This window comes from Pseudopodoces humilis, chromosome 20 (genome assembly GCF_049639895.1).
Source record: "Pseudopodoces humilis isolate 2021_Gansu_Grassland_sample_001 chromosome 20, ASM4963989v1, whole genome shotgun sequence".
In the NCBI taxonomy this organism is placed as follows: domain Eukaryota; kingdom Metazoa; phylum Chordata; class Aves; order Passeriformes; family Paridae; genus Pseudopodoces; species Pseudopodoces humilis.
Genome location: NC_142219.1, coordinates 12,273,737 through 12,285,402, shown reverse-complemented (window position 1 = coordinate 12,285,402; position 11,666 = coordinate 12,273,737). Strand labels below are relative to the sequence as shown.

General features: G+C 60.4%; 1 protein-coding gene across 1 annotated transcript; it reads right to left on the bottom strand.

Annotated features, from left to right (window-relative positions):
* Positions 1-2,759: 2,759 nt before the first annotated feature.
* CABP7 (calcium binding protein 7) lies at positions 2,760-11,127 on the bottom strand. Its single transcript, XM_005524523.2, has 5 exons — positions 10,730-11,127; positions 6,004-6,147; positions 4,623-4,735; positions 3,804-3,957; positions 2,760-3,673 (listed from the first exon to the last, which is right to left on the bottom strand). Exons 1-5 carry the CDS (start codon positions 10,836-10,838, stop codon positions 3,546-3,548), a joined length of 648 nt encoding a protein of 215 aa, XP_005524580.1. The 5' UTR covers positions 10,839-11,127; the 3' UTR covers positions 2,760-3,545.
* Positions 11,128-11,666: the final 539 nt, after the last annotated feature.

Below are 11,666 nucleotides of genomic sequence, written 5' to 3'. Positions count from 1 at the left end.
GGGATTCACGGAGCTGTGTAAATCCCGGGGGGTGGAGGAGGCTGGGAATTGCAGGGATTTGTGTTCCAGCCGGTAGCAGGAGGTGTGACAATGCCATGGATCGCCGGGGTGGGACACAGCTGCCCTGGGCTCATCCATGGGAAAAGGCTGCAGGAGGAGGACACCAAAGCAGGATGGGGCTTTGGCTCCTTCCCACAGGGATGGCTGGTACCCGATCCCAGGGGATGCTGCAGGCATGGACTCACTGTCCCCGGGGCGGGGTGGAGGAGCTGCTGCCCAATAGTGAAGCCCGAGCCAAAGTGCCTTTGCTGGAGCAAGAGCTGGAGTAATTTATCGGGAAGCTTTTAGGGAAATGAGCGGCTGCTGGGCCCCTGCCAAGCGCAGCCCCGCTGGGCTCTGCCCGTGTCCTCTGGCAGCTCTTGCTGGGAGAGAGGGGGACGGGAACAGGAGTGGGAATGGGGACAGGATGTGGACTGGGGTGAGGACAGGACAGAGAGAGAGATGGAAAAAGGATCGGAATGGGGGTAGGGATAGGGTCAAGGATGGGGACTGGCAGAGGGGAGAGGGGCAGGGATGGAAATAAGCATGGGAATGGGCATGGGGAGCAGTCAGGGATGAGGATGGGGATGGAGGTGGAGATGGGATGAGGATGGGACAGCAGTAGGGATGGGGAGAGGAGAAAGGGACAGAGAGAGGAATGGAAATAATGACGGGAGTGGGACTGAGGATGGGGTTGTGGATGGAGACAGAGATTGGGACAAGGAGAGGGATGGAGCTGAGCCCATCCCACACCTTGCAGTGCAAGAGAGAGAAACAACCATCACCAACTTCCTTGCTTTCTGTCCCAAACACTTCCCAGGGCTGTGGAATCGCAGCCCTGCAACCCCTGCTGGGTTTGCTGCCACTTTTGCTCCGTTGTCCCCGTGTCCAGGGAACCCGTGCAGGGTCCTGCTCCCTCCCACCTGCCCTCAACCGCGGCAGCCCCCACCTCCCAGCACATTCCCTTTGTTTTTCCCTTTCCTGGCAGTCCCTTAATTGAATTATCCCGGAGCATCTCTGTTGCAGCAGCCGCAGTGATCCGTCGCCGCTGCGGCAGAGCAGGGACGCGGCTGGGACCCCGCTCCTGCATCCCGCCTGCTCCGGGATCGGGAGCTGCCATTCCAAAGCTGCCCCAAGAAATCCGTTCTGCCGATTCCCATTAAAATTAATTGAGCAGCTTTGAAACGCTGAGCTTAGGGGATGGCGTTATTCCTTTTATCTAATTTTTTCTTTTATGTTATTGTATTTTCTGGCAAATTAAATTGTCTTTTTTTCTTTTTTTTTTTTTTTCCTTCTCTTCTGTTTATTCACAGTGTCTATAATAGACCTGGTTAAAAATAATATATATATACATATATATATACACACACACATGTCTCCAGCACCACGTGGCTCCTTTGGAAATGCCAGTCCATAAAAAATCCAAACTTTCTGCGGGGAGATGGATGAAATTTCATTACAGATGCGGAGCCTCCCTCACTTTGCAAGGCAGCCGGAATGATTTCATTGCCGTGGAGCACTTCCCATTTCCATTTCTCATTTGGACGTTCGCTTCAATTTGTTTGATAAATTAGAGAAGATCAAAAAAAAGGCCCCACCCAAACCCCAAATTGATAAAACACCACCAATTCCTCCTAGCACCCCAAAAATGGGGTGTCCCCCCCATGATGCTGCAGGGAATTCCCATGCTGGTGCAATGTGTTTTCCCCATGGGAGCAGCCAGGGAGGTGAAGGTGGGGATGTCCCAGCCCCAGTGTCCTGGGATGGGCTCCTCCAGCCCCATTCCCAGTGGGAAGTGCTCCATAATGGGGGAGCAGCAGCTTTGCCTGATTCTCTCCCTGCCCCAAGCACTTCCCGTTTTTATTTATTCCTTTAATCTCTTTGCCATTAAAAATGTATCGCTGGGGGCTCGGGGAGGATGATCCGTTCGGTGGGAATGGGCTCCCACAGCGCACACAGACGTGAAGCCGTGAAATTCCCCACGTCCCTCAGCTTGGGTCAGGCCCCAAAGTGGTGTAAATCAGGAGTAACAGTGGTTACACAAGTGGTGTAAATCAGGAGTAACAGTGGTTACACAAGTGGTGTAAATCAGGAGTAACAGTGGTTACACAAGTGGTGTAAATCAGGAGTAACAGTGGTTACACAAGTGGTGTAAATCAGGAGTAACAGTGGTTACACAAGTGGTGTAAATCAGGAGTAACAGGGTGCTCCCTGCCACCAGCCTTGGGGCAGGATCCCCAGCTTGGTCTGGGAACCGTGGCCCTGTGGAGCCTTTCTGAGCGCCCCAGACAGATCTTGGTTCCTGCTGGAATTACTGTTAATCCAGGTGAAAGCACTTCTGGGAAGGGGCTTGGGCTGAGCATCCTCCTTGCCAAGGCAAAGGGACGTGAAACATTCATCAAACCCAATATAAAATACCAGAGGCATGGAGAGGGGGATAAAACCACTGGGATCCATGGGAAAAGGCAGGACCTATAGCAGGATCCACAGCCAGAGTGGGGTGGGGGATGTGGGAGCTGCTGGGAATGGGAATGAGCCAGATCCCACTGGCCCCGAGTTTAGGGATGCCCTAGCCCCTGGACTCCTGTGGGTCACAGCCCCCCAAAGCAGTGCCCACCTCCTGTGCCAGGAGGACTCAGCAGCACCCACGGGTGCTCCCAGGGCCCCACCCCATCACCCTCCACCCCAGCATCTCCAGGAGCCCCCACAGCCCAGAGCGCTTCAGAAATACCAGTTTTATTTTAGATCGGAAACAACCAACCAGGAAGAACAAAAGAAAAACCCAAAAAAACAAAACCAAAAACAAAACCACCACCCCAAAACCCCCAAAAACTCCAAAGAATGAGAAACGGCCCCAAATCCGAACCAGTCCGTGCCCAGGTGGGTGCTACATACAGGCTGGGGGGTTCCGGGGCGTGCGGAGCTCCCCGGCCTCGGGGTCGCTCCGGCTCTTCCCAAGGGGGGTCGGCTCAAAGTGCATCAAGCAGGAGGTCAGGAACGTCCCCGCACCGGGCAGGTGGGGAAACCGAGGCACGGCACGGGGCCGGGGGACAGGGAGGGGCTTTGGGGGGGAGGGTGGAATCCAGCCCTTGGCAGCCAAGTCCATGCAAACGCTCCCGGCTCTAGGAACCATCTCAGGCGCGTGTATTGCTTAGGGGATGATTTGGTTTATCCTAAATATGAGCTCTAACGCTAGATCGGAGAATCCGACGGGATCCGCCGCGGGAGGGGCTCACGGGGCTCCATGCACGTCACATGCACTCACGGGTCGGTTTTTGTCTGGCGAGGGGGGGTCGGTGTCGGTACCAAAGTCTCCTGCGAACAGCAGCGACGGCAGCGCCCGGCACGGCGGGGCCCCGGCGCGGCTCTGTCCCCTCGGCTGCCCCCCTCCCCGGGGGGGGTCACGTCTCTGGGCCACACATGGATGTACATTGAGATATTTATAGATATTTATAGGTGTCTCCTCCTCGCTGGCGCTGCGGGTCCCCGGCGGCGGGGGCACCCCGTTACTTCATCCCGCTGCGCAGCACCTGGTTGGCGGCGATGAGCATCACGCTGATGATGAAGGCGATGGCGAAGGCGCAGATGAGGCTCTTCCGCACGCAGGTCTGGCGGATCTGCTGGCTGGAGCAGGCTGGGGGTGGGACAAACACCGCGTTACCCCAACCCCCAACACGCTCTCCTGGTACCGGGGGTAACCAGTGCTACCCCCGTGGTTTGGGATCCCCGTGGGGGGTTTGGCATTCCCGGTGCCCGGCACTCACTCTCCACGTCGACGGGGCACTCCTCGGCGGTGCCCATGTGGCTCTCCTCCTCCGTCATGATGATGTTCTCGATGTCCTTCATGGACAGGTGCTCGCAGAAGGTGTCGTACAGCAGCCGCTTCAGCTCGTCCACCGTCAGCTTCTGCATGTCACACTGCCGGGGACCGGGGGGCTCGGGGTGACCCCATGGCCGGCAGCACAGGGGGCTTCAGGGTCCCCCAGAACCTTTGGATGTGGTGGTTTGGGTGGATCACCCTGGAATTGTCTGGGAAAGGCCTGGTGTCCTGGTGACCCCCAGCAGAGCGAGGTTCATTCCAGCCCTCATCCTAACCCTGACTCCAACCTGAACCCTGACCCTAAACCTAGCCCTAACTCCCTTAAACCGGTGCTGACCCTGAGCCTGACCCCAAGGCTTATACTAACCCTAAATTGGAGCCTGAGCCTGATCTTGACCCTAAACTTGATCCTAACCCTAATCTTAAACATAGTCCTGACTCTTAAAGCAGCCATAACCTCGTCCTTGACCTGACTTTCACCCTCAGCCCAGCCCCAATTCCAGCCTTGACCCTCATGCTGTCCCTGATCCCAACCCCAGCCTTGGTCCTGACCCTGAGCCTTCCCTGGTGCTCTCGGTGCAGGTTCTGGGGAGCTGCTCCTGGGAGGGGGCTGGGGGTGTCCCTCCATTCCCATGGGCTGGGGGTGTCCCTCCATTCCCATGGGGTGGGGGTGTCCCTCCATTCCCATGGGGTGGGGGTGTCCCTGCTCTCCCATGGGGCTGGGGGTGTCCCTGCTCTCCCACGGGGCTGGGGGTGTCCCTACCTTCCAGAAGACAGTGTCGAAGTCGGTGCCGTGGAACTTCTCCGGGATGCCCGAGGTGGAGAGCTTGGGCCCCAGTAATGTCACAAACTCCTCAAAGTCCACCTGTCCGTCACCTGCGGGACACAGGGGTGGCTGTCACCCCCTGCCTGGGCACATGGGACACTCCCCCTCTCAGAAGGGGTCCCATGGATGGTCACAGACCCCCAAAACCAGTTGGGAACCCCAAGATCAGCTGGGAACCTCCAGCAAATTTAGGGAACTTCCAGCTTTGGCCAGGATGCCCAACACTGGATGGGATCCCCAGTGCCAGCCAGGACCCCAGGGCCAACTGGGACACCCTAAGACCACTTATTCCCACCACAATGTGATGTGGGACCCCAGTGCTGGCTGGGGAAATCAAACATCATCCAGGACACGAGTGTGAGCTGGACCCCATTCCAGCTGCGACCTCGGTGCCACCTGGAGGCCTCCCAGGGCTACCTGGGGACCACAAATGTTGGCTGAGGACCCCCAAAACCAGCCAGGGCCTCCCACACTGGGTGGGGACCTCCAACAAAGTTTGGTCTCCCCAGCACCAGCTGGGATGGCAACACTGGCTGGGGTCCCCAGTGCTGGCCGGGACTCTCACTGCCATGCAGGTACCCCCAGTGCCATTTGGGTCCCCTTCCAATGGGACCTGGGGACACCCAGTGTCACCTGGAGCCCCCAGGAAAGGTCAGGGAAGCCAAACACTGTCCAGGAACCCCAGTTCCAGCAGGGACCCCAGTTCCAGCAGGGACCCCGGTGGTGGCCGTGGCCCTGGGGGTGCTTGGTGGCCGTTGTGGCTGTGTCCCCTGGCAGTGGGGGACGCTGGCCTGGGGCTGTCAGGGCAGCACTAACGATGAGTAATGAGGGGAGCGGCGCCTTGGCAGCGCTGCCGGAAAGGCTTTTAAATGGGGAAAAAAAGGAAAAGCAATAAATTAAGGAGCTCTTTCCGGTCCTGATGGGTGATGGAGGGGTGGGGACAGGGGCACGGTGGCAGCGAGTGCTGGAGGGTGATGGGTGCTGAGGACACGACCCAGGGTGCAGGATCCACCCCTGGCTGCGGGATCCAGCCTCGGCACAGCAGATCCAGCAGGTTCAGCAATCCCACACTCATCCAGGATCCTTAAATCTTCCCAAACAAAGCTGCAGTGGCCATGATGATGATGATGATGATGATGATGATGATGATGACGATGATGAAGAATGAGGGGAAGGCTCCAGCGGGAGGCAGAGCCTGGGTCAGGCTCATCCCACATCCCGTGTGGTGTCCGGCATGTGGGGTGGAAATAAGGAATTGTGTCTTTCTCCCAGGTGGGGGTCCCGTGCCTGTCCCCAGCCCGGCTTGCCGGGGTCCTACCGTCCATGTCGAGGCGCTGGATGATGACCTCCAGCTCCACCTCGTTGGGCATGTACCCCAGGGAGCGCATGGCCGTGCCCAGCTCCTGCTTGGAGATGAACCCGTTGCCATCGCGGTCGAACACCTTGAAGGCTTCCCGGATTTCTGTGGGGGGAGCAGGAATGAATCCGGCTGAGCTTCCTGCTCCAGCACCCACAGAACGCCTGTGGGGATCCCACCTGCCCCGTGGACCCCCCAGCCTCCCCCAAAGGGTCCGACCTCCCCAAGAGACCCCGAATATCTGCTCCAATTCCAGTCACCCGCTCGCCGCACCCACCCTGCCCTTGCTACTGCCCCAGCCGAAACCGCGGCGTTCTGCCCTAAAACACATCCCTCGCATGTGCCCGAGCTTGGGGTGCCACCAGCTGGGCGCTGGGGCTGGGGACATCCCCGCCGTGCTGCAGCATCCAACTGCATTCCTGAGGATCCACGGGGGCTGGGGCTGCCCCCATCCCAGCGTCCCGGGACCTCGGGGTGGGGTTGTGCCCCATCCAGTGCTGTTAGGGTGGGTCTGTGCCCCCATCCTGGGCTCCAGGGCTGGGTGCTGGAGCTGGGCCACATTTCACATCCCAAAAAAAATCCCAGATCTTGATGAAATTGCTGCAGTGTTCAGCCCGGTCTGGTGCAGAGGAGGATGGGAGTGGGAGGTTTGGGGGTTTCTGGCTCAAAATGAACCCTGGGATGTGGGAGATGATCCCGGCAGGGTGGCAGGAAAAGGCCACAGGGAAATTGAGGCACAGCCTGTGTCCATTGACTCCATCCCATCTCCTGCTGCACGAAGGACTCTGCTCCTTTTGGGGCAGTTTCTGGCTTTCTGATGCCACCTGATGTGCGAAGCTGGAACCAGGCTGATGGGAAAGAAGGAGCAGGGAATTTGCACTGCAGGACAGTGGGAAGCCAGACCAGAATGTTGGTGCCTCTTCCTTCTCCATGCGGCTGCCAGTGAGATTTGTGCTGGAGGATCCCAGAAGGAGAAACGGGCTGGGAACTTTGGGTTTGGGGGGAAGAAGCCCACACTGGGTCACGGTACTGCCCCAAGTGCTTGGGAACATCCCTGCCTGGATGGTGTCACACGGGTGACATCCTTAAGGTGTTTTCAGGGAGTTTTGTAGGATTTTGGCCTGTCAGTCTGAACTTCTCCATGGCCAGTGTCCCTTCCTGGGCAGGGATATTCTCCAGCCTGTCCCTGTGCTCCCGGGGGGCCTCACTACACTCCCAAATTCATCTTTCAAGGATGCTCATCCCAGTGAGCTCCAAGGTGGCTCCTCACCAGATGGTTCGGGGTGTTGGGGAACAGGCGGGGAAATGTCCTGGCAGTGGCCAGAGTGGGGTCCTGGCTGGCCACTGAGCACCCTCTGCCCCAGCTGCACCCCGAGGCTGCTCAGCCCCAGTGTGAAGCCGGGTATGATGTCACCGGTGTCCCCCAAACCAGGGGGGCAGGGGGAGGCAGGAGCCCCTGGGTGTCAGCACCTTGTGGGGTCCCCCTGGGGCTCCCAGCGCTGCCATCGACCCCCGCTGGGTGCTGAGGGACACGGCACTGGGAGAACTGGGACAGCAGCAGGGACACGGGGACACCACGGAGGGGTGTGAGCACAGACAGACACGCGGACAGACACACAAACAGACACACGGACAGACACACAAACAGACACACGGACAGACACACAGACACACGGACAGACACACAAACAGACACACGGACAGACACACAAACAGACACACGGACAGACACACAGACACACGGACAGACACACAAACAGACACGCAGACAGACACACAGACAGACACACGGACAGACACACAAACAGACACGCGGACAGACACACAAACAGACACACGGACAGACACACGGACAGACACACAAACAGACACACGGACAGACACACAGACACACGGACAGACACACAAACAGACACGCGGACAGACACACAAACAGACACACGGACAGACACACAGACACACAAACAGACACACAAACAGACACACGGACAGACACACAAACAGACACACGGACAGACACACAAACAGACACATGGACAGACACACAGACACAGGGACAGACACACAAACAGACACACGGACAGACACACAAACAGACACACGGACAGACACACAAACAGACACGCGGACAGACACACAGACACAGAGACACAGACACAGACACACAGACGCATGGACAGAGAGACACAGAGACATGGACACAGGGACAGACACACAGACACAGACATAGACACACACACGGACACAGGGACACACACACAGACACACAGACACAAACACACACACGGGGACACACACACACACACACACACCTTGCACTGACACTGCGTGTGCACACACAGGGACACAACCAGAACACATCACAGTGACGTTGTACCTGTGTGCACACAGCAACGTTGCAGTGACGTGTGTGAGTGTGCAAACACCCCCAACGCCCTGGAGCAATGTACACACACACACACACACAAACACACACACAGAGGTGCACTCACAACCCCCTTGCAGTGGTGTGCATGCGCACGGATGCAGCGCACACCGACACCTTGCAGGGCTGCTGCACCTGTGTGCACACCCGGACACCTCGCACAGATACACCTGTGTGTGGGCACCAACACACGAACACCTTGCACCAGGTACCTGTGCATGTACACACACACTTCCCTTGCGGTGGTGCTGCGCTTGTGCACACACATGCATGTGCACAACCACGATGCAGAGGTGCTGCACCTGTGTGTGCACACACCAACACCCGGCACAGCTGCATTTGTGTGTGTGCTCACACTCACAGATGCACACACAACCCCCTGCAGTCACACCCCTGTGCCCCCCCTTGCAGCGGTGCTGCACTTACACGGACACGCACAACCACGTCCTGGTGATGCCACGCTTGTGCACACAGACACACAAAACGTGCACAGCTGCACTCGTGTGTGCACACACAGACACACAAAACATGCACAGCTGCACTCGTGTGTGCACACAGACACACTAAACGTGCACAGCTGCACACACAGACACACAAAACGTGCACAGCTGCACTCGTGTGTGCACACACAGACACACAAAACGTGCACAGCTGCACTCGTGTGTGCACACAGACACACTAAACGTGCACAGCTGCACACACAGACACACTAAACGTGCACAGCTGCACTCGTGTGTGCACACACAGACACACTAAACGTGCACAGCTGCACACACAGACACACTAAACGTGCACAGCTGCACTCGTGTGTGCACACACAGACACACTAAACGTGCACAGCTGCACACACAGACACACTAAACGTGCACAGCTGCACTCGTGTGTGCAAACAGACACAACCCCATTGCAGCAAAGCTGTGCTTGTGCTTGCACACACACACACACACACACACCCCAGGTTGCAGCCATGCTGTACTTGTGCACAGACACACAAACACCCTCTGCAGCAGGGCTGTGTGTACGAGCCCGTCCTGCTGTGACGCTGTGCGTGTGCACACTCACACAAACAGCTCCTGCAGCGAGGCTGTGCATGGGCACACACACGTGCTGCAGTGACACAAACACTGGCACACACACACGGTGACACTGCCACACACGGTGACACTGGCACACACACAGAGCCACCCTGCAGCGAGGCCGTGCATGTGCATACAGATGTGTGAGCACCCAGATGTGTGAGCACCCAGATGTGCAAGCACCCCGCAGCAGGGTGTGCAGGGGTGTGCCAGGGCTGTGCACACACACACGGCCCCTGCAGTGAGGCTGTGACAGGCACGTCAATGCACACGCACACCCTGCAGAGCTGCACACGCACACACACAGCCCTTGCACACCGGGGCGAGCGCCTGCTCGGGGCTCACAAATGGATTTTGGGGTTCCCCTCACCCCCAGCCCTGTGGTTCCCTGCCTCAGTTTCCCCACGGGGATGCCGAGGGCTCCGGGTTTGGTGCTGGGCCAAAGGTGCTCTCCCCAGGCAGAGGGCTGACGTGTGTGGGGTCACTGCCCGTGCCTCAGTTTCCCCCCTGGTGCCGGGTATGGAGCCGGGGGTGCTGCACCCCTTTCCCCCAGGTTCCCCAGGGACACCCCAAACCCGGGCACCGCCAGTGCCCGTCCCGCCACCCCGGCAAACTTTTGGGGTGGAAAAAGCCATTCCGGTTGCAGCGAGCTGAGCTCGGCCCCTCTCATCGCACGGGTGGGCAGAGCCCCACCGGCCGCTCCTCCCGGCCGGAGTCCGGTGACACCGGGACTGCGTGGAGCTGCCGTGACCCGGGCTGTGACACGGGTGACAGCCACCCCTCGGGTCCCCCGCGCCACCAGCCATTGTCATATTATGACAGCGGGGAGGGGGTGACCCCCCCCGCGCCGCGGAGGGGAAACCGGCCCCCCGCCACTACCGCTGGTCCCTGCTGTGTCATATTGCCACAAACGGGGGGCCGGGACCCCCGCACGCCTCCCCGCTTCAGCTTTCCTTCTTCCCCTCCTCCTTCTCCTCCTCCTCCTCCTTCTCCATCCATCCGCATCCCGCTCGCCCTCAGCTTCCCCACGGCGCCGGGGGAACGCGCACCCCGGCTCCCCCACAGCCGCATCCCACGGGATGGACTTCCCAGTCCCCCCAAACCTCCTCACCCCGCAACCCCCTGGGATGTCCCCCTCATCCCCCCCGATCCCCCTGATCCCCCGCAGCCCCCCAAACCCGCTCACCCTCCAGCTCATCCTCGGGGATCTCCACGGGGCGCTGCTCGGCGAGGATGTTGGGGACGGTGTAGATCCCCCGGTACATCAACGCCGCCGTCACCGGGTGGAAAGGCATCTTCGGGGCTCCCCAAAACCCAAAGTTTAAACCCAAATCTCGTCGGGTAGAGGGGGGGCTCCCCCCAGGCGGTACCGCCGGACGCTAAACACAAGTTGCCGGTACCCGCCGCCCCCCGCCCGGTACCCACCGGCCAGGGGGGGCCGGGGCGGGCGGGCGCTCCCCGTCCTCCGGGGCCGGCGGCGGGACGGGGCTGGCGGCCGAGCCCCTCAGCGTGGAGTCAGGGCGCGGGGGGGCTCCGCTGGGGGCGGCCCGCTTCCCCCGCGCACATGCCCTCCCGAAGTGGAAGCGGGAGGTGAAAGCATCCAAGCCCCGGTTAAATCCCGGTGGAAGCGGCGGCGGGGGGGGGGGCGGGGCTGGCCATGCCCCCCGGGGCCCCCCCCCCCCCGGGAGCCCCCCCCCCCCACCTCCGCCCGGGGCTCCCCTTCGGCCGGGCCCGGGCCGCTCACAGCCCCCGGGGAGCCGCTGCCACCGGGCCACGCTCCCCGGTGGGGCCCGGCATGGCGGGGCCGAGGCTGAAGGCGGCCTCTTCGTCTTCCTCCTCCCTCCTCCTCTTGCTCTTCTTCCTCCCCGCCAAGTGTCCCGGGCAGGCCGGGGCTCGCTGCCGCCGCGGTTCAGCCCCCGCCGCGTACCCGCCGCCCCCCCGCCGCCGCCGGCAGCCCGAGCATCCCCGGCCCCCGCCCCCGGGAGCGGCGGCGGGAACCGGGGGGCGGCGGCGCCGGGCGGGTTTTGAACGGTCCCGCCCGGGAAATGGGGCTGGGGGGGGGGGGGAGGTGGGGCCTCCCCCCGGGGGGGCGGCGAGGGGGGGCAGTGCGGCAGTGACGGGGG